This window comes from Mustela nigripes, chromosome 11 (genome assembly GCF_022355385.1).
Source record: "Mustela nigripes isolate SB6536 chromosome 11, MUSNIG.SB6536, whole genome shotgun sequence".
In the NCBI taxonomy this organism is placed as follows: Eukaryota; Metazoa; Chordata; class Mammalia; order Carnivora; family Mustelidae; genus Mustela; species Mustela nigripes.
In genome coordinates this window covers 21,323,957-21,347,624 of record NC_081567.1, presented here as the reverse complement: position 1 = coordinate 21,347,624, position 23,668 = coordinate 21,323,957, and the positions used below count along the sequence as shown (strand labels likewise).

At 42.7% G+C, this 23,668-nt stretch overlaps 1 protein-coding gene across 1 annotated transcript; it reads right to left on the bottom strand.

The window, feature by feature from the left end:
- Window positions 1-3,373: 3,373 nt before the first annotated feature.
- Window positions 3,374-23,598, bottom strand: DCTN5 (dynactin subunit 5). The gene is made up of 6 exons (XM_059415136.1): window positions 23,458-23,598; window positions 22,233-22,301; window positions 15,213-15,331; window positions 11,690-11,801; window positions 7,799-7,901; window positions 3,374-4,746 (listed from the first exon to the last, which is right to left on the bottom strand). The coding sequence occupies exons 1-6, from the start codon at window positions 23,503-23,505 to the stop codon at window positions 4,649-4,651; spliced, it is 549 nt and encodes a 182-aa protein (XP_059271119.1). The 5' UTR covers window positions 23,506-23,598; the 3' UTR covers window positions 3,374-4,648.
- Between the last annotated feature and the right edge of the window lie 70 nt (window positions 23,599-23,668).

Sequence of the window (23,668 nt, the reverse complement as noted above, 5' to 3'; positions counted from 1 at the left end):
AAAGAGACTTGCTTCTCTGGAGTTTTAAAGGTAATTATCTGGTGACAGATTGTCCCAGAGGTGAGAGCCACCATGGAGACAGGAGTCCAGCTGGTCTTTCCTAGGATACGTAAGACTGTCAACAGCCTTTCTAACAGTATCAGTCTATAATTATAGACTCTTCTACTGTCTGCAGTAGCTATTGTTTCTGCCTTCTAAGCACCTTGCTTTGGTGATGGGCTCTGCTGTATCTCCACCATGGGGGGGATGGGGGAGAGCTCATGACCCATATCAGGTTTATTGCAGGGCCTTGGCTTCCGTGATTAATCTAAGAGGGTATGGGACTCACCAGAAGTCACTGAGAACATTTCTGTGGGACTTTCACAAATTAGAACTGGAGGGAAGAAGCCTTTCTTTCAGGGTCACCAAGCTGAAAGGGTACAAGTCTGGAGCTATTAGCTGCCACGTGCCCCAATGCATGGAGAAAGCCTGTTTGCAGCAGGAGAAAAGGAAGCCAATACACAAGCCTGGGAGAGCTTGCTTATTGTTTCCTTATGTTGAATCTTCCCCTCTCTCTTTTATTGTTAGAATCTCCCTCCTCAGAGTTTTGGCTACCTAGTCCGTGACTAAATTTACAGCTTCCCTTGTACCTAAGTATGTCCATGTGACAAGATAGGAGGAGCTTGGCTATTTGATGACTTCATGGGGCCCAGCCACCTACTTGCTCTAATAACCTGCCTATCCCTGCACTCTTAGGTGAGAGAGAAGTAATCTTCTAACTTGCTGGAGCCATGGTATTTCCATGGTCTCTTTGTTACAGTGGTCTAGTCCATACCTTTACTAATGTGCAGATGAAAAAGATATAGAAAACAGGGGCACCTGGGTGGCTCAGTCAGTTAAGCATCTGCCTTTAGCTCAGGTCATGATCCCAGGGCCCTGGGATCGAGCCCCTCTTCAGGTTCCTTGCTCAGCTGGGAACCTGCTTCTCCCTCTCCCTCTGCCTGCCACTCCCCATTTGTACTCTCTCTTTCAGTCAAATAAATAAATAAAGTCTTTAAAAATAATAAATAAATAAATAAAATCTTAAAAAGATATAGACGATAAAGAGCTATATATGGGGTTTAAATCTCTGGAATTGTTGTTCCTGTAATGGTAACATTATTACCTACAGAGTGCTAGGAGCTCTCTTTGATGTTTACACATAGTAGCTCATTTAATCCGAACCAATTCCCGTTGCACAGTTTAGGACACAAAGCAGAGAGATTAAGTAACTTGTCCAAGGTGCATACTGCACTGCCTCTCAAGCTAGTCTTTTCCATGATTCCTTGTGCAAGCCAATAAAACCCCTTTCTTACTTAAATTGGCTCAAGCTGGATTTCTGACACTTGTAACAAAGCAGTCTAACTGGAATTTTGTCTAATCCAGCTTCCAGATTTCTCTATAGAGTGCCAACCATATGGTACGGAATTTTAAGACACTATTTCTTGACTGCAAGCAAGATAATTCTCCCATGAAACCTGCTCTGATTAGCTTCTTAAACCACAACTGCAGTTTAACAACAGGGCACACTGCAAGGGGACAGTCTTCTCAGAAGGAACTGTCTGTGGCAGACACTGTTGGATAATTCATCCAATATCCACTCCCAACTCCCTTTCCCTTGCCTGCCTGAAAAAGCAAAATACTTTCTCAGTTTTCTGTAAAGTGAGGGTTGGCCAGATGATACAATCCGGGGCAATGAAAGGTATTGTAGCGGGGAGGAATTCCAGCATAGTGATTAAAACTATGGCCTGGGGGCACCTGGGTGGCTCGTTGGGTTAAGCTTCTGCCTTCAGCTCAGGTCATGATCTCAGGATCCTGGGAGCCTGCTTCCCCCTCTCTCTCTGCCTGTCTCTCCGCCTACTTGTGATCTCTCTGTCAAATAAATAAATAAAATCTTTAAAAACAAAAAACTACAGGCCGTAGGGGCGCCTAGCTGGCTCAATCGTTTAAGCATTTGCCTTTGGCGAAGGTCACAACCCCAGGGTCCTAGGATAGAGTCCTGAGTCAGGCTCCTTGCTCAGAGGTGAATCTGCTTCTTCCTCTTCCTCTGCCCCTCCCCCTGTTTGTGCTCTCTCAAATAAAATAAAATAATATGAAGAAAATAAAATCTTTAATAGTATGGGCTCTAGAACTAGAATGCTTTGACTCACTATCATATTAGGTGTATAAATTTGGGCACTTTACTTAACCTCCTGTTACTTGAGGACAGTAAGTGTATCTACTTTATGGTGGTTGTATTAAAAAGTTAATAAATGTACAGAACTCATAAGAGTAACTGCTACTTGGTAAACACTCTATAAATATTAGCAACTGCTATTTTTGTCACCTGTATGTGCCAAATATGGAACATCTCTAAGGCGTATCATTAAGTAAAAGCAGCAAGCCGAGAACAGCACATCCACTGTGTACTCGCATTTGTATGCAAAGAGAGGCTAAGGTACACGGATCTATATGCTCGTACCTGCAGACTGTCTCTTGTAGGACATACCCAAAACTATTCAGTAGCTGCTTCTGGGAAGTAGAACATGGAACTGGGATTCTGGATTGGGAAATTCTACTTCACTGCATGTCACCTTTTTACTAACTAGATTGGACTTTTGCAATCATGTACTTGAGTTACTACTTAAGATTTTAAAATCATGTCTAGGAGGCTTTAAACAATCCCACCTTTTCTTAATTTCCATTGTTCACAACAAAATAGGCAGTCAAAAAAAATGATATGTCAATTACATCTCAAGCTGGAAAGGATAAACTGAAAAGGAAAATGAACAGTCAGTTGCATGGTGGTCAGTTTCTTTTTAGAGGTATTCAAACATAGGCTGGACGGCATTCTGTCAGATGTGCTCTGGAATATCTCACTAGCTAATGAGAGGTTAGCTTAGACAACATCAAAGCTCTGTCAGTTCCAACATTTGTCTTTATGGTGGCACAAAAGGAGAAGGGAACTGGGGAAGATGCCAGGAAATGACCCCAAACCTCCCCCCCAAAACAAAACAAAAATGCTGCAACCATCACAGACTACTGGTATCAGGGCACACAGCAGATGTGCTCCAAGGACAAGCTTAGTCTCATCTTACCAGGGCAGAGCTGAATCGCATGGCGATGCTGCCAGACAGACATTGGTATGTCTCCCGGGTCAGCCACTCCGTCCCTGTTGGGACTGGACCAACTTATCTAAGATCTTTGAGTTTTCTCTCACCTCTAAAATGGGAGTAACATCCCACCTCCTCGGTTGGCATGAAGCATAAGCAGACTAGTGAATGTGAAATCTATAGCAGGGCACCAGGCAAGCAGGGAAGCAGCCGAGGAAGTGAGGTAGCCATCACGGAGGAGGAGAGGGATCACTTTCAAATGATTTGTTTCACATATCAATCTTTTAATGCATTAAAAAAAAAAGACAAACTGGAAAACAGTTTTACATTGACCTAGAGGAGATCATCACATATAGCCATTTTAACAAACCCCACAACCACACATTAAGTCCAGACAGCTCCTGCTAGATCCTAACCTTCAAGGCTGAACCGTCTTATTCTGTTCACAGCAGAATCAAAGCATTAAGCAAAGCCAAGGTTCTTGGACCTTTCCTTCTAAATCTTCCTTTTAGACCAAGAGGTCAGAGCAGAACCAGGCAGGGTTGTGTTATTATTCAAGAGATGGCTAATAACAATACTGGTAAATTCATTTACTTCTTAGAGCTCTGTGCCCACAGAATGATTTAAGAGGCCACCGTGTATATATGTGATTGGGTCTAGGTAGAGATATTTTGGTCTGAACTGTGAGGTTTATGGCAAATAGAGTGGATGAATGACTCTAGGCCATAGGACAACTGTCACAAATGCTACGTCTTCAAGGAAATAAGGCATATGCTGTTGCCTCCAAATATTGTGAGGCAAGTAGTGACTACCAGACTAGTCCATTCATATAGCAGACTCCTACCTGGGTCTTTGCAAAAATAAAATCTCGTTGCTGAGGGCCCCCCTTTTAGTGAAAGCCAAAGGCCCTAGAACAGAATGCCAGAAAGTCTTTTATTAATTACTCTGGTCTAAAAAGACACTTAAGGTCATTTCAGGAAGAATAAAAATGTTAACTACCCCTCCCTTCAAGTTTTAGTAGCCAATAGGAATCTGGGCTCTGAAAAGTCACAAACACTTTCCCCCTCCCTGCAAGACCGTGGGCAACTGTGGCAGCTCAGGAAAAGTGAGAGCGAACCATGTGAGCAGTCTTTACTGTGGGCAGCTAATGGCCGTGAGCAGAAGAACAGCTCACAGCCACCACACTGGGACAGTGCTCTGCTCTGTGGGCCTGTTTTGGCAGAATCCCGTCATCCACAGGACCAAGGGGTGGGAGTGTTGGGAACAGATGATTCTGTGTTCCACAGATAATGGCATAAAGGAACCGTTAATAGATAAGGTTTAAGCACAGCATTTGGACACAACTCCTTTAGACATTCTGTTATTGAAGTCTTAAGAGCTTAGAACCTGGAAGGATTGAGAAATTCTAAAGAATTAAACAAAACCAGACAAACAGAAAAAGAAGGTGAAAGGTATCAAAGACACAAGAGCTCTTTGTAGATGCTGGCTGGCTCACTTTGTCCCCAAGTTCATCTTAGAGCTCACATGAATTTGAGACATTAGACCTGTGTCAAGGGCAAAAACTTCTGGTAGTAGCTCTTCGTGACGTCAATCATCAGCTCCTGGGTACATTCTGGGAGCTCCCCTGAAAACAGTCCTGGGAAAAGAAAGACCTGGTCAACCAACTGGAGCCGAGGGAGGCCAGCAGCTCTGATTTCTGTTTAAACCCCTCTAGGGCCCTTTTCTTTACTCATGAGTATCTAAATTCTAGGTCTTCCAGCTTCAATGCTAGCAGAATATTTCCACTGACCATCTCTTCAAGATGATATTTTGTTGTGGGGGGGAGACAAATAATGCAAACCCCCCGAATGGATAAATACCTTCCAGGTAAAAGAGGTTCAGACATTATTGCATGAGCTGAAGAGTTAAGGCATCCCGACTACATGGGAGGTTGTTCCAGACAAGGATTTGTCCATCCCCTGGATTCTGATGTGACAAGCCCAGGTGAGCACTCTCTGAAGTAAGAAACTGCTCTGTTGTTCATACAACGAAGCTGAATCCAATCCCCAAACCTGCTACATACAGAAAAATTGTGGATGGGAGTAGAACAGAAATATCCTACCAAAAGACAAAAAACTGTATTTAAGGATTTCAGGGAAAGAGGCACTCTCACCCACTATGGATAAAAGCATACGTTTGTACCACTATTTGGAAGAACAACTCTGGAAAATCTAACAAAACTTTTAAAGGTTCATACCCTGTGATCTGATAACCCAACTTCTAAGAATTTGCCTTACAAATAACCTTGCCCAAGTGAACAATATATGTATAAGAATATTAATGCAGCAAAGTTTCTAATAGTGAAAAGCCAGGTACAATGTATAATGGTCCATTATTCCAGGAAACCAGTCAATTACATATGGTATATTTATGTAGTGAAAACCATACAACCATGAAAAGGAATGAGGGGAATCTCCACATACTGACAAGAAAAGATCCCCAAGATACACTGTTAAAGCAAATTTCCAAACAGAATAGAAAGTGTGAATCTGTTTATACAGGTGTGAACAGTATAACCCGTTATATACAAAAGTACACACATATACACAGATACGAACACACCTGTGCATTAATACACATACAAAACAAACACATACACTTGCATATACATATATATATCCATATATATATATATATGGAGAAAATAGCAGGCAGGACAGAAAAAAGGTCTAAAGAATACAGAATCCTCCAAGGTACCTTTTATAAATGTGCAGTCTGTGTTAGATTTGCAAACATGTTTGGTATGCACAGTATTTAATCTTTTTAAAAAGCTAGCAGCCAACATTTAAAAATTCAGAGATATCATGTAGATATGCAGATTTTTAGCTCCTCATGAACTATCAGAAATTCTTAAAATGTTAGCTCTGTACTCTTGGCTAGCCATCATAGACTGTCATTTCAATCACGTCTGTCTGACTCCTACAGGCAGTTTTGGCTTTTTGGTTCCTGACCCAGATTCTTTCTGGATGGTTTGCCTTTCATTTTATTCCACTACTCAGTGGAGCCCTCAAAAATGTGCCAGTTGTCCTACAATTTTAGGTCTCTTTATTAAAGAGAGAGATTGCCAACAGCAGTATCTAGATGGTTAACTTTTGTTTGTCAAACTATAAAAATGAACATGGGAAGTACCTTGCCACAGCACAGAAAGTACTGGACTCTAAATAAGGGGTCTTAAGAACTAATCAACCTCAAACAACCTCTGACCTTGTGGACAACTCAATTTCTCTAGGCCTCAGTTTCCCCATCTACACAATCATCTCTAGGGTCTCATGCAGCCTGAATCCTCCATCAGAACCTCCAAACAGTGCTTACTTGGATTTCAAATACCAAGTGGTGTGTCTCCCTGTCTTGGCCATCAATGCCCAAAGACCACTGCTGGTTCTAAGGACCCTGAATAAGTTAAAAGAGATTAAGATATTACTCTGCTAATAGACTTCTCACCTCAGAAGGTGAGACTGTCTGACAATCAACCAAAAACAACCAATGGGGCTTTCTGATCTGAGCATGCTAAGAACGATGATACTTTTTCACAGTGGGAACCCAATCTAGGGAGAATCACTCAGCAAGGCTCTCCTTCCTCCGCTGCAAATGCAGAGGTACATGGAACAGCAGAATGGCCCATTTCCTCCCCAAGGAATCTGAATGGATGATTTTGCACATCTTTGAAACCCACAGTCAATGATCTGAGTGATGAGTTTTTTAATTGGAAAAGCAACTAAACCACCAAGGGGTACATCTCATATATTGTCAAATCTCTTACTACATAGCATCTCCCATCTGTGAATCCCTGGTGTGCCTCTGTCCACGCTGCATGAGTTCAATCATGTAAAACCATACACAGAAGAGACGAGACTGCCTTGGGGTAGGGGTGGGGGACATGAGGTTTTCTTCTTCTTTCTTTTCTTTTCTTCTTCTTTCCGCTTTACTATGTTTTCCAAGTTTTCTAGGAGGAGGGTATATCACTTTTGTTTGCTCACATGCTTGGCCATTGGGAACTCTGAGCTCACAAGCTTTATCTGAGGGCATTCTGTCAGCCAAATTAGAAAGGGGATGTATTTGCTTCTCTTGGGTGTCCCAGAGGTATCGTTGGTCTTAGACCATGTTTTATGTTAACTCTTCAGTTTGGGCATTCCTGGGTAGTGTGGGAAGTATAAGTTCAAGACCTCAAACAACATGAAGCCATTGTTAGAATTCTCTGGAAGATTTTTCCTTTTTCCATCCAGAGCCCAGACCAAGAAAAGCTTGCTTCTTTGTACTTTTCCTGTGCTGGTGGCAGGTTGACTCTAGATCAACTTTTATTGAGAGATCACCCTTCAAAAGGATCTCTCTGCCTTTCAAGGCTTTTTCTCTCATCCCGACAGGAGTATCAAACCCTACAGCACTCTATTTATTAAAAAGATGCATAAGCCTAACCAGGCTTATACTGTGGGTTTAGTCTCCTCTTTGCTTCTGACCCTTGAAATTTCCTTGTGAACCCAACTGCACATTTAAAAAGATACTGGTTATATTTTTAGATAGCATTTCTAGGTAATCTCTAGCAGGAGAATTTTTAAATTAGCCAAATCAATACATTGTCAGAGATAAAAACTGCATGCGTTACTTTCGTGATGGAAAATGAGTCTGCTTTCATAATCAGCACCCAAGCTTACCTGGGCAGCCGGAGAAGACAGTGAATGGTGGCACCACAGTTTCTGGGGGTAATACTGTGTTGTCAAGAATTTTGCAGCAGTCTTTCAACACACATCGGCGCCCCTGAAATTAAAATCTTGTCACTAGGAAATAGAGCAGGAAATGCTCAAGTAGAAGTTGCTTGGTCTGCTGCATGGAATGCTATTTTATATTTTCTCCATTCATGATATCATACAATATATAGGGCCAAGAGGTTTGGTCACAATTCCCTACTTCAGGTAGCACATGACAAGCAGGAGGAGGTAGGGGTATGGGTGTGTGCGTGTGCACGCGTGTGTGTATGAACTTGGAAAAGGGACAGTTCAGGTTATCTTAGATATTACAGACTGAAATTCAGTTTCCCAAGAGTTGTACCATTTTCTGTCTTTTTTCTTAAATTTAGTGGACACCTACTTTTTTGTTTGTCCAACATTTGATCACCTTTCTTCTGGTAGCAGAACCCGTATTGTCCTTGGTAACACGCCTCTGCCCCGACAGTCCCCTATCCTAACCCCAAACCCCACGCCTGGCTTCAAGGACTGTTTTATGGAATGAGCCAAATCAGTCTGATGAATCACAATATTAAGGCTTCTGCTGGCGCTACTGGGAAAAGAAGCTCTTTCCATCGGGGTTTCTAGAGGACAGGACAGACATTTGGACCAGCTGTCTTGTTTCCACGAGGGAAGAAACTGCCTGAGAGCTTCCCAGAGGAAAGTGGGAAAGAGAAGGAGACTCATTCTCATGATATCAATTGAACCCCTAAAGCCACGTGTGTACACAATTAGGATCTACTTTTTACTCTTGGTTCATATTAGCCATAGTTTGTTTTGAAGGTTTAGGTCAAGCCTTATGCGCTTGACTTTATCCACTGCAGAATTGAAAAGTGGCAACTTTTCAATTCTGCATCACCCACGGCATTTTGAGGGCAAGAAATAAGGTCTGGAAGATACATCTGTTTCCTGGTTTAAGGGAAAGGGGAGGTTTCTTCTATAAATAGATTAAAGTGATTCAGACTACCTGCCGAGTATGTGAAAGTTTCAGTCTTCACTGACTACATTGACATCACCAGGGCCTGTGCATTCACTTGGTTCTGGTCAGAGGATCTGATAAAACATACCTGGCTGACAATGTGGAATCCCCAACAATATCAGGAGAATGCTAACCTGTCTAGATCTCAGATTTTATCAAAGAATATGACAGATACTTTGATTTGGTTATATTAAAATTTTCCTAATCATTAATAAATACCCAAATGTATGTATTTCCAGGAATGTCTAAGTAGATTGTTAAATGAATGTTTTAGAAAGCTTATACCTTGAAGGTCTAAAATTTTTAAGTGACTAAGCTGTCTCTGGCAAGGTGGATAATAGCCTTGGCGATACTTGGCACTATCCGTAGCTCAGAAACAAGTTAGAACTGCAGCTCTCCACTCATTCTTGGAAAGTTCCCTCCCATGAGTTACCTGCTAGTGGCAATTCCCAAAATACAGCAGGTGGCCAGCTCCCCTGGTGACTCCCAAATTAATTCAAAGATGTCCTATGACTGGGGCGCCTGGGTGGCTCAGTGGGTTAAGCCGCTGCCTTCGGCTCAGGTCATGATCTCAGGGTCCTGGGATCGAGTCCCGCATCGGGCTCTCTGCTCAGCAGGGAGCCTGCTTCCCTCTCTCTCTCTCTGCCTGCCTCTCTGTCTACTTGTGATCTCTGTCTGTCAAATAAATAAATAAAAAATCTTTAAAAAAAAAAAAAAAAAGATGTCCTATGACACCTAGGCTCCTAATAATTCCAACTAAGCACATGGGGCACTGGGTAGAAAGAAGCTTAATGTGCTGCATGAGGCATGACCCATTCACACAGAGGGCTCTGTAGACAAAGGGCCCTGGAAAAGAAGAGCAGTGTGAACAAAACTTCCTCCGTGTACCATCAGCCACCACCCGGCCTGGAGGCACCTGCTGCGTCCACTAGTTAGCCACTCTGCCCACTCAGGCAAATGATGTTCAATCAGCTTCCAGAGCATACTGGGAAAACTGATCAATTAAACAGCAGCAGCAGTCAGAACGTGGGTACTTCTTAGGAATGAGTGTATTGGCAATAGATGAGGAAGCGAAAAGCTGAAACTGCTCCTTTATTTTTTCCTGGAGGACTTTCCCAGGAGGAATAAAAAACTCCATGTTACCAGTATTATGGCTACCTGCATCTCCTGATAGAAGTTACCCTACATCCTTGAGCCTTGGGCTCCTCCTCTGGGAAACAGAACATAAAATCAAACCTGCAGGGATGCTGTGAGGATTAGACACAATGAACGTAAAACTCACAGCACAGTCACAGTCCCATGAAGATTGTCTGGAAGGCTTTTTCTGCAGGCACCTGGGCAACTCTGATGGACACCTATAACTTCACACATCTGAACAGCAGTTGGATCACCAAATGGGTACAGTTACAAGGGTCTATGGGTCATGGGGACAGCTGGACTCTAAAAGAGTCCCTGCTAGCTCTGAGATTCTAGAGCTTTAAAAGGATCTTTCTCCTGAGATTACTTGAGAATTTGTAAAAGGCTCAGAAAATAGGTACTGCCAATACCTAACAGTAACAATGTCTGAAATGATGTATCAGAAAGTGGCACAAAAAAGCAGAGCACGGGACAAGAAGACTAGAACTCCCTAAGGACTGGGAAGAGCATTTGGATTTTAACATTTCAGACATTTAGCTCTGGGGATAAAGGACAGGGCTAACACAGTAGGCTACTATGAACATGTCATCACTCTGCAGAAGAGAATGTCAGAAAAATCCAGCTGTGGCTTAGAAAACCAGCTTTTGTCACACAGAATGAGCAGACAGAATGGGTTTCACGATTTTCCCTCTTTCTTCAACATCATGCCAAACAAAAGACCCTCTGTTTCTAACACATACGAAGGGACTCCTCTAGAGGAGAATACTTGGTAAAACACCACTTCCCTTAATTCTGAGTAACAGGTCAGATTGGGATGTTTTCCACAGCAACGTGGCCCTCCACTGCACGGTCCATCTTTGCTGTGCTCTTGTGGCTTGTAGAATGTGAATGCATGGTTTCTGCAAGTATTTTATACTTGGATATTATCCAGAACATGGAACTGCCTCTGTACTATTGGGAACAACCATTTAAGTCCTTGGCTTTTCCTAGAAGCTAGGATTTGGGTATAAATTCAAAATATAGGAAACATTTTCCCTAAACCTTAAGGCAGTTCAGCTCTAGTCATTCTCACCCAGGATGTTCTCATAAATCCCAACTGAAATCAAGCTCTTCGTCAATGAAATACTAAGAAATCCCATTTCATAAAGCCTTGGGCAGATGAAATGAGGAGGGGCCAAGGCTCCTGAACACTGAATGTCCAAATGTCCACTGAACAAGGGCCCACTTGTACCCTGCACACCCATCACCCTGAACTACTTGCAGTTCCCTTAATGTCATGCCCCTTGTCCCCCCACTAGACTGTACAATCCTGGAGGTAAAGCAACAGGTAGGCCATAGGGCAGGCATGGCTATTCATACTGCCTGGGTTCAAATCCCAGCTTTCCACTTCATAGCCCTGTCAAATCCCTAATTTTTAAGGTCTTCAGGCGTATCGCCCAGGGATAATATCAATTAGCTACCACCCTTAGATGGTTATAAGGGTCAAATGAAATAAGCAAAGGGAAGAGTTTAACATCATAGAGAAGAAGTTAGATAAGATTTAGCCATGGTTATTAATGCCTAGAAACCTTCAAATCCATTAATAATTCCAGTAGACCAGAAACTACTTCTACCCTGCTTGGCCACAGAAGCAGAGGCCCACTGATGTGAGGGATGGAGCTGGAGGAGCAGCGAGGCTGTTTAGCCAGCCAAGACACCATACTCACAATCACACAGTTCTTGCCAACGTGAACGTAAGAGCCAATCTGAGCTGCGTTGACCACACAATCTTCCTCAATAAAGACATGGTCCCCGATATGTAAAGGAAAGAATGCAACGCTAGAGAAGGAAAAGAAGATGAACAACAACAAAAAAAGGTCAAGGTGATTTGCTTTCGGTCAAGATTTACAGAATTGCTGATCATACTCTCAACTTCATCATCTTGTCTTAATAAGAATGCTCCTAGCAAGGAAGGAATCCTCAGGCTAAGAGAATTCTATAATATTGGAGATAAATGTGATTACTAGCTCAAAATCAGAAATATTGGACCAGGCAGTGTACTAGGAAACAGGAAGACCGAAGTGGCGAGACCTTCCAAGCTAAAAGAGCTAGCACCAAATGAATGAATGTTTTGCTCATTCCTGCCTCCTTGGAAAAGCTCATAGGTCAAATATTCGGTAATCTGCCCAAGATGTTGTAGGGGACTGACATCAGTTCCTGGGATATATTTTCTACTATTTAACATTCCAAAAATTTATATATTCACTGATTTTACTGAGTGCATTTGCCAGGCTCTATGCTAAAAATTGGAAATAGAACGGCAAGCAAAAACGACACTGTCCAGACCATAAGGAGACAGCAATCAAGAAAAGAAAGATTAAACAAATGATTATATAAGTAGTTAGTTACAACTATGATAAGTACTACAGAGTAAAAAGTACCAAGTTATAAGCAGAGACTTTACCTAGATTAGAAGTTTGATAAAAGTTTAATTTTTTTAAAGATTTTATTTATTTATTTGACAGACAGAGATCACAAGTAGGCAGAGAGGCAGACAGAAAGAGAGAGGAAGGGAAGCAGGCTCCCTGCTGAGCAGAGAGCCCAATGCAGGGCTCGATCCCAGGACCCCAGGATCATGACCTGAGTCAAAGGCAGAGGCTTTAACCCACTAAGCCACCCAAGCACCCCCAAAGTTTAATTTTAAGTGACATTTTTAAAAAAAATTTTTTTAAAGATTTTATTTATTTGTTAGAGAGAGAGAGAGATACAGAGCGCAAGCACAGGCAGACAGAGTGGCAGGCTAGAGGCAGAGGGAGAAGCAGGCTCCCTGCCGAGCAAGGAGCCCGATGTGGGACTCGATCCCAGAATGCTGGGATCATGACCTGAGCCGAAGGCAGCCGCTTAACCAACTGAGCCACCCAGGCGTCCCTTAAGTGACATTTAAGGGGCATCTGGGTGGCTCAGTCGGTTAAGCACCTGACTTTGGCCCAGGTTATGATCTCAGAGTCCTAGGATCAAGCCTCATGTTGGGCTCTGCACTCAGTGGGGAGTCTGACTCCTGTCTCCCTCTCCCTCTGCCCATCCCCATGCTCATCTGCCCTCTCTCTCTCTCAAATGAATAAATCTTTAAAAGAAAAAGTGGGATGTCTGGGTGGCTCAGTTGGTTGGATGACTGCCTTCGGCTCAGGTCATGATCCCAGAGTCCTGGGATCGAGTACCGCATCGGGCTCCAGCTCCACGGGGAGTCTGCTTCTCTCTCTGACCTTCTCCTTGCTCATGTACTCTCTCACTGTCTCTCTCTCAAATAAATAAATAAAATCTTTAAAAAAATAATAATAATAATAAAAGAAAAAGTGACATTTAAGCCAAGACATGAAGGATGAGTAGGAGTCAGTAGGCTTTCTCCAGACTTCTGACATCACTGCAATTCTCCATGATTCCTCAAATGTCATTGACAGTGGTTCGACGATCAGATTTGCAAGTAACTTCAGTACTTTGGGACAGAAAATATTTGGACTAGAACTAAAATAAAGTAGCTGGATGCTCACTGGCTCTATCTAGTCCTGTGCTCTGTTTTGTCAGGAATATTTTGTCAGAGAGGATACCTGTCCTCCCTGGACCTATAGCTTATTTAAATTTTCCTTAATCTATTTGTATTTTTGATCTGGGACCTTTGTGTGACAATGAATTCCTCGATCTTATCACTCTATAGCAGCACTGTCAGCACCTAAATTTTAAATTAAAAAATTCCAAACTTGATATTATTATCTGGTTCTACGATCTATTATCTGGTTCTTGTATAGAGCTATGTGAGGTGGGGGCAGGGGAATCCATACTCACTTGCTGTTTCTGTGTTGCTATTTACACTTTTGTATTCCTGTATTTCCCATGACTATTCCTAATTACACAACCTACCATTCACCAATAAAACCCCTATTTATTCTCGGTGCTATCCTGAGACCATAGCCAGCACAGTAATGCTGCTATCAGAAGGGGGAGCCAACAACTCGGGCAGAGAACCTGTCACAGTGTGGAACCACAAAAGCCCAGAGCAAGGATTTCTCATTTCCCCCAGCAGCCTTCTGAGCTAAAGAGCAAATGTTTTCACGTGAATGATTTGCCCTGACTGCCTGCTCCCATTCCCGTATGTAAGGGAAAGCCTGAGAATTGACATTCTGAGACATGCAGGACGATTCCTGTGTACTTCACTCCTTGGTAGTACAGTCTGAGTTGTCGCTCTTTCTGTTTCTTCCCAACCATGTTCAGCCTTGTGACAGGACTGCCACATTATACAGTGGCTACCACATTATAGAATCACATTCTATAGTAGTCATCTCTGTATGTAAGTGTTTCTACTACTAGGTTTTTGAGAACTTTGAGGCAGGAATGCCATTTCATCCATCTTTATGTACCTACCTTATACTCTAGTGACTGACATAAGAAAGCACTCAATCAGTGCTTACTGAGTTACTCAATGAAATGCAGATGGTGCCATAGGTAGGAGCCAGGAGGGAAAAGAGGGAGAGGTAGAAACAACATCAACAAAAAAATACCAGCACATCAGGCATAGTCGACAGTTTTCCTGCCCTGACCATGACCTTCCCTGGATAATCCTAATTACCATTGAGAGAACAATGGGCCTGACTTGCCTCTGCCCTTCCGGTCAAAACTGTTCAGACCAGGGGTGGGCACTTAACTCCAGCTGAGCCAATCAGATTCCCTCTGCCAAGATTCTGGAAATAAGACCTAAAATCTTTGGCTGGTATCTGTTGAAGCCAGATGGAGAACTGATAAAAATAATGGGCTGAGGCAGAATGGTTGGCTCCATGAGAAAAGGGGAAAGATGAAGTCAGCATGAAAGAGAGGAGAGGGAAGCAGAAATGCAGAGACAGAGACCAACAAGAAACAACATAATCTTGGTGATAGAGCGACAGACAGACAGTTGTCTTGATTCTGGCTAGCTGTTCAAGTGTAAGTTCTAGTCCCTATGAGGCCTGGCCCCTTTTCCTACCCTTTTATTCCATAAATATGCCTGCATCTCTTCATCAGAACCCCCTCTGCCTTTGCCAATTCAAGTGGATTCTGTTTCTGGCAACCAACCACCACCAGAGCCGTGTTCATTACAGTGAATTCCTCCTCAGTGACCCAAACAATAGCACAGACCCACCCCTTACACAACTCAACACTTGGAATGCACCACCCGTAGCAGCGTCTTGCACACAACCGAAATTAGGTAAGTAAATTACATACCCTTTGCTGAATTTCTTGAATGGTGGCCTTATGACACTCCGACTTTTCACAACACAATGACGTCCAACTCTTACATTTGCCAGATCCCCTCGGATAATACAGTCATTCATCACAATGGTCTACAAAATAAAGCACATTTTAAAAAGCAACCAACATAGCCTGAAATACAACAAAAAAGAGTAGGTAAGAAGACACTGAAGTTATGCTATGATCTACTGAGTCACATGTTCTCTCAAAAGGGATAACTTTAAGATAATGAAACCCACCCTCATAACACTGACTCAGTTGAAGATGTTCCCAGCATATCATCAGCTTTGCCCTTAATATCCCATAAACAGGACTTGTTGAATAAACAGATCTTTACTAAGAATGCCTTAGTTGGCCTAGTTTACTCACCTGCTCAGATTCACTTGGTTCTACCTGCCCTTAAACCTTGGCAGCTTGCTAAATGAGAATCCAGGCTGCGCCTATCTTTGTCCAATCTCCTAACACTACTATCTCCAACTTCATGCTCCTAGAGATAGACCTATTGAGCTCCTGGTTCTTCTCCCAAATTCTGGACTCAGATGAAGTGCTACATTGCGGGGTATGATATCCAGATGCCCCAAAGATTGCCTAGATAGGCTGCAGGGTGAATAACTTAACTCAGAAGTTTGGGGGAATTAATACCCCATACTTAGTAAATAGGCATTCTGGAAATGTCTTGAATAAATGGGGTAAAAAAAAAAAAAAAGTGCACATGGCTGAGAAAAGTAAGCTGGGACTTGGCCTTATGAGGCATTATGTATGCTTAGGTTTTTTCCCTAGAGGATATAAGGAATCAAAGTTTTTAAGCAGAGGATTAACAGACTGAATTTTTATTTTAGAAATATTAATCTGAAAACTGTCTACAGTGAATGGAGGGGGCAGGTAAGACTAGAGGGAAAGTGACACTCTAGATGACTACAGTGGATCAAGGTAAAATGAGAGAATGGGCCTTCTCTGTAATAGTTGTACATGAAGAAAAGAGAAATAGAAAGTAGAGGAATCTGCTCAAGCCTCAGATCTACTAATTAAGAGGAAAGAAAGGGGCAGAGAGACCACATTCAACAACCATGTAAGTAGAATTGGTCAAATAAAAGTTTGAAAATTCTACAGAACAATGAGCCAGTTTCTTCAACATATACGCAGCATGGGGAGAAAAATGAGCTGGGGGAAAAGAACTGTTATAGATTTGAAGGGTCCTAAGACATATATCAACCAGATGCAATGTGCACTTGACCTTGTTTGGATCCTGATTTGAATAAACCAACTGTAAAAAGACATTGTAAGATACTAGAAAGATTAGACAGGAACTCAGGATTATATGATACTAGGGAACTACCGGTTTCTTAAAAAATCTATCATGATAAGGGTGCTCTACTCATTTTTTAAAATCTTCTTTTTTTTAAGATTTTATTTATTTAACAGAAAGAGACACAGTGAGAGAGGGAACACAAGCAGGGGGAGTGGGAAAGAGAGAAGAAGGCTTTCCGCCAAGCAGGGAGCCCAATGTGGGGCTCAATCCCAGGACTCTGAGATCATGACCTGAGCCGAAGGCAGCCGTTTAACAGCTGAGTCACCCTGGTGCCCCTAAAATCTTTAAATCTCAGTGATATATACTAAGTATTAATGTGTGAAATAATACAGTGTTTGAAATTTGCTTTAAAATATTCCAACTCCCTGCCCTCTCCCTGGTCAAAATAGGTATGGGTTTGTGGGGCAGGTACAGAGATGAAACAAGGATGTCAGAATGTTACTAACTGCAGAAGCTGGTGAATGAGCACATGGAGTTTCATTACACGTTCTCTCTACTTTGGTACATGTCTTAAAAGTTGCATAATAGGGCCTGGGTAGCTCAGTGGGTTAAAGCCTCTGCCTTCAGCTCAGGTCATGATCCCAGGGTCCTGGGATCGAGCCTGCATCCGGCTCTCTGCTCAGCAGGAAGCCTGCTTCCTCCTCTCTCTCTGCCTGCCTCTCTGCCTACTTGTGATCTGTGTCAAATAAATAAATAAAATCTTTTTTTTAAAGTTGCATAATAATACCAATGTATATAAAACATGGACAAATCTCAAAAACCTTTAGTGAAAGAAGGCTGACAACAATGAGTACATGATTCCCATCATAGGCAACTCCAGAAAATGCAAACGTAATCTCTACTAGTGTTATTCCAGTGGTCATCTGGGGCCAAGGATAGTAGGAAGACTGACTGCAGAAGGGTCCAAGGAAATGAGGGTGATGGAAATATTTTATATCTTAATTGTGGTAGTGGATACATAGCTGTAAACATCAGTCAAAACTCGTCAAACTGCAGGGCACTTAGGAGGCTCGGTTGGTTAAGCATCTGCCTTCAGCTTGGACTATGGTCCTGGGGTCCTGGGATCAAGCCCCAAATCAAGCTCCCTGCTCAGTGGGGAGTCTGTTTCTCTCTCTCCCTCTGTCCCTATCCCCTGCTTGTGCTCTCTCTCTCTTGTTCACTTGCTGTCTCTCAAATAAATAAATCTTAAAAAAACAAACAAACAAACAAAAACCTTGGGGCGCCTGGGTGGCTCAGTGGGTTAAAGCCTCTGCCTTTGGCTCAGGTCATGATCTCAGGGTCCGGGATCGAGCCCAGAGTCAGCTCTCTGCTCGGCGGGGAGCCTGCTTCCCCTCTCTCTCTGCCTGCCTCTTTGCCTGCTTGTAATCTCTGTCTGTCAAATAAATAAATAAAATCTTTAAAAAAAATAAAAATATTAAAAAAATAAACTCATCAACCTGCACACTTAAAATGGGTACACTTCACTGTATGTAAATTATGTCTCAATAAAGATAACTTTTAAAATGTTCCACTGTAGGGGCAGCTGGGTGGTTCGGTTGGTTAAGCATCTGCCTTCGGCTCAGGTCATGATCTCGGGGTCATGGAATCAAGCCCCACACTGGGCTCCCTGCTCAGTGGGGTGTCTGTTTGCTTGTCCCTCTCCCTGCCTCATGCTCTCTCTTGCTCTCTCTCTCTCAAATAAATAAAATCTTTAAAACAAATATTCCACTATAAAATGTTAATAATGGAAAAAAAGGGGAAGAGAATCTATATGATCTGGTCATTGTTTAGATATTGGGGAAAGAGAGAAAGAGAGTCCAGGGTGAAAGTCTAGAATAGGGTGAGCAATTCTGGGGACTGAACTGGATGACAAATTCAGTTGTGCAATGTTATTTGAGGTATCTGTGGGATAACCAACTGGCAGTTATAAAGGAAGGCCTGGGGCCCAGGACAGAAGATCAGGGTAGAGATGAAGATGGAGAACACCTCAAATACGGGTAAATTTAGATATGTCACTAGTCTGAACACTAGGCTCTGAGAAATTACTAAAAATGAAGTGCGCTCATACTTCAAAAAGTTTACCAATCTCACCTGCAAATATGTTCAGTCTATAAAACCTCTACCAGTAAAAAGACCATTTCTCATCAGCTGTTGACTTAAAGCACTATAGTGCCTGTTGGTTTTTAAAAACAGTCTACTTCAAGTTTACAGAGATATCTGTTTCTAGTATGTACTCTTTCATCTGAAATCCTTCATTTACTTTAATCATTGTTTTCTGTTTATGCTTCCATCTACAATCAGAGGAAATGACTTCCTTTTCTTTGGAAGAAAGCAGAATACGAAGAAGTTCTGAGTATTTGGTAATGGTTGTTTTTATTATACTGTGTTTTAAACAAAGATAGCAAATAAAGAAAATCCATAGAAGTCCCTTAGGCAGGGGCACCTCAGTGGGTTAAGCCTCTGCTTTCGGCTCAGGTCATGATCCCAGGGTCCTGGGATTGAGCCCTGCGTCAGGCTCTCTGCTCAGCAGGGAGCCTGCTTCCTCCTCTCTCTCTCTGCCTGCCTCTCTGCCTACTTGTGATCTCTGTCTGTCAAATAGATAAATGAAAAATCTTTGAAAAACAAAAAGTCCCTTAGGCAGCCTAAATTACACTCCCATTTGGAGAAGCAAACACAGAAAACATAAGTAATGGATATCACAGGAGGTCAGAGATTTAATGTGAGCGACTCAAATCCTGGTTTCCTGTCTCATAAAGAGTGGAGCTGAAGATGAGAAGTCAGATTCACAACAGAGGCAGCAGGATGATAAAACGAAAGTGAGTGCATATAAGGACCTCCAAGGGAAGAAAATGGTAGTAGAGCAGAGTTCACTGAACTCGACAAAGGATGAGGCAGAGGTGGCAGCTGGAGGTCTAAGAACTGCACCCAGAAACCTGTTTTGTTTGGCTCATGCAGCCTGTTTCTTCATTTAGATTTAGTACTATTATTTGAATAGCGGGACATTTTGCACTAAAAAAAATCCAGACTTCCAGTCTCTTTTGAGAAAATATAGGCCTATATTCCCACATGGCAACAATCAGTTTGAGTTTGGCTAGGACATGTATGCGTCAACTGACCAGGCCCCACCACTCCCTGTTGTTGGCACCCAGTCTTCCTTACTCATTTGACCCCTGCCCATCCCTATAGGCACTGTGACACCTGATATAAGGGTTTAGGAAAATAGAAATCTCACCATTCTATAAGGGACAAAATGAAAAACTGGGAACAAAATAACCAATAGGAGAGGGGATAAATGTAACCATACACAGTAGTGAAAATGCACAAACCACAGTGAATCACAGAAGCAGGATTGAGAACAGTGGTCCTTATTAAGTGTGATAGGAGTTTCCTACTGTGGTTATAGTAATAAGTGAATGTAAAAAAAGTAATTAACAGAAAGCCAAGTGGGGCGCCTGGGTGGCCCAGTGGGTTGAGTCTCTGCCTTCGGCTCAGGTCATGATCCCAAGGTCCTGGGATCGAGCCCCACATTGGGCTCTCTGCTCAGCGGGGAGCCTGCTTCCTCCTCTCTCTCTGCCTGCCTCTCTGCCTACTTGTGATCTCTCTCTGTCAAATAAATAAAATATTAAAAAAAAAAAAAAAAACAGAAAGCAAGTAAAGCTAAAGTATATATGTGTATAGTTTACATGGATGTTAACATGTATATATGTATTAGTTTACATCCTACAACATGGATGAACTTTGAAAACATTATGGTAAGTGAAATAAGCCACACAAAAAAGGACAAGTCTTATAGATCTAGATTAGGCAAGTTCACAGAGACAGGAAGTGGACCGAGGTTATTAGTGACTAGGCCCCGTGTGGGGGGCAGGAGTGGGGAAGATGGGGAGGAAAGAGGGAGTAATTCCTAAATGAGTACAGAGTTTCTGTCCAGGTGGTGATAGTTTTAGATATGATAGTGGTGATGATTGCACAATGGTTGTAAATAGAATATATTTTTTTAAGTAGGCTCCACACCCAGCGTGGAGCCCAGTGCAGAACTTGAACTCATGACCCTGAGATCTAGACCTGAGCTGAGATCAAGAGTAGGATGCTCAACCAAATGAGCTACCCAGGCACCCCAATTTTAAATATAATTAACACCAGTGGATTGTACACTTAAAGACAAAGTGGCAAATTTTGTCACATGTATTTTATCTCAATTTAATAAACAATGTTTATTAGAAAATGTACTGGAATTGCCTAAGGGATTTTTTAAAAACTCCACAATTTGCTAATGTGTCAGATTGGGATTAACGGAATTATCTAATTCCGTGCAGGAACAGTGTGTCTCTAAATACTAGTTATACTTCATTATTGAACTATACTTCTTTCTATTAAATCTCATGTTATGATGAGCTAATGGAGACAGTAATTGTGTCTCTACTGAAAAAATTTATGATTGCTTGATTATAGTGAGATTCTCTTCTCTTTTACTTCAGAGATATAATATTTCAAAGACAAATGGCAGGAAAAACAGTGGACTTCAGTGTTTGTCACGTTCAAATATATCTTGATATTTTCTCTGGTTCTGATATGTCCTAATATTATTCCCATGTTTATACTCATCTCTCTGCTACTTCAACTTATTCAGATTACAAATTCTCAGCCTATCATATTCCATTTTTCAAAGCTGTTTCATAGTTTAGTGTCTTTCCCAATTCTCTCTCCTTAAATTTTATTTGTTTGACACAGAAAGAGAAAGTGCACAAGCAGGGAGAGAGGCAGAGGAGACGGAGAGAAGCAGACTCCCGGCTAAACAGGGAGTACAACTCGGGGCTTGATCCCAGGACCCGAGATCACAGCTTGAGCTGAAGGCAGACACTCAACCGACTGAGACACCCAGGTGCCCCACCCATTCTCAAATTAATTTTAAGAGTTTCAGGGCACCTGGGTGGCTCAGTGGATTAAGCCTCTGCCTTCAGCTCAGGTCATGATCTCAGGGTCCTGGGATTGAGCCCTGCGTCAGGCTCTCTGCTCAGCAGGGAGCCTGCTTCCGTCCTTCTCTCTCTGCCTGCCTCTCTGCCTACTTGTGATCTCTGTCTGTCAAATAAATAAATAAAATATTTTTTAAAAAAGAGTTTCAGTTAATGTTGAATCATTATTACTAAACAATTATATCATTATACTTTATAGTTTCTACACTTAAGTGTTTCGGTGCCTATTTATGTTTGCGTCTGGTAGTTTAGGGCACACTACAACACTTCATAATAATTTCAGTTCTGGGTGCCATGGTATATCATTCCTGGCATAAAGGGGAAAAGGTTTTCCGTTGCCTCCTTTTATTGAGTCTTTTTTGTATTCAATGCAATTTGGAGAATGAAAAGAAGAGAAATTTTATTTTATTTTTTTTTTTAAAGATTTTATTTATTTATTTGACAGAGAGAGATCACAAGTAGGCAGAGAGGCAGGCAGAGAGAGAGAAGGAAGCAGGCTCCCTGCTGAGCAGAGAGCCCGATGCGGGACTCGATCCCAGGACCCTGGGATCATGACCTGAGCCGAAGGCAGTGGCTTAACCCACTGAGCCACCCAGGCGCCCCAAAAGAAGAGAAATTTTAAATGTACAGCAGTAAGTGGGAGATGTGGTAACATATTATCTGCCCTCCTAATGCAATAATTAGTGGAAAGAAAGCCAAGGCAGGCATCCTGGAACTGGCTTTGTCCCTTACCTTGCCATTGAGAACGATGTTCTGACTTCCGCACAATACCGACTGGCGACTAACTTTGTTTCCAGATGCCTGAAAGCAAAGAGCAGAAAATGGGGAGGCGCAAACTGAGTGCGTTCTGGGCCACAGGTTTCCACCAAAAAAAGCTGCTACTGGAGAGGAATGGACTTTCAGTGGGCCGAAGTCCCCTGATATCCTGAGTACGGGATATTAAAGCAGGGATGGATCAGGAAACTAGGGATGCCAAGAAGGGAATCCAGAATTTGGACGTGGTGGGTCTAGAGCCTGATAACGTCAGAGAGAGGGGATTCGAGTTTCAGTTCTATACTTGTAGCCCTAAATCCAGGATCACGACTTAACCGATATCAGAGTTGCAAGAATTCATAGCAAGGCTGACTGAGCACTTACCCTCCTTGGAGCAATTTACACACATCATGTATTGACTAGAAAGGACCTAACCGTGTTTCAGCGTACAGTAATAAATTAGGACACGTTAGTTAAAAAAAAAAAAAAAAAAAAAAAACCTTCGGAGGGTTGCCTGGGTGGCTCCGTGGGTTAAGCCTCTACTTCATGTCAGGTCATGATCCCAGGGCCCTGGGATCGAGCCCCGCATCAGACTCTTTGCTCAGCAGGGGAGTCTGCTTCCTCCTCTCTCTCTCTGCCTACTTGTGATCTCTGTCTGTCAAATAAATAAATAAAAATCTTAAAAAAAAAAAAAAAAAAAAGCAGGGGCGCCTGGGTGGCTCAGTGGGTTGAGGCCTCTGCCTTCGGCTCGGGTCACAGTCCCGGGGTCCTGGGATCGAGCCCCGCGTCCGGCTCTCTGCTCAGTGGGGAGCCTGCTTCCTTCCTCTCTCTCTGCCTGCCTCTCTGCCTGCTTGTGGTCTCTGTCTGTCAAATAAATAAAATCTTTAAAAAGGCAAAAAAAAAAGGGGGGGTTTTGTTAAAAAACAAAAACCTTCTGAAAGCCCCCGAAGCCTGGAGTTCTTGATATTAAGGTGGATGAGACTTGTCCTGCTTTCTGGAAGGCATTTTATCTTTAGGAAATAAGGAATAAGTAAAAAAAAAAGCCTAAACCTGCCATGCAAGGAATAAATAACAAAGCCGGGCCATTCACTAAGTGACTGTAGGTAATCTCGGGACCCGGGGTGCGGCAGGGACAGGATGGAGACACCAGCTTCGGAGGGACGCAGGCTCGGAAAAGGAAGGGCAGAGGTCTAAACACGCGTACCGTCTCGATGTACTCGGACTTGTTGTAAAGCAGCTCGCCCAACTCCATGGCCACCAACTTCCCGCAGCCCCACTCCTGTCAAAGCCTGTCAGCCGGTCAGTCTGACTGGAATTCGGGCGACTTCCGGCCGCTCCCCCACTTCCGCTCTGGGCGTCCTCGGCTCCGATCCGCAGCTCGGCTCTCCGCTAGGTGGCCCCGCTCCATTACTCGG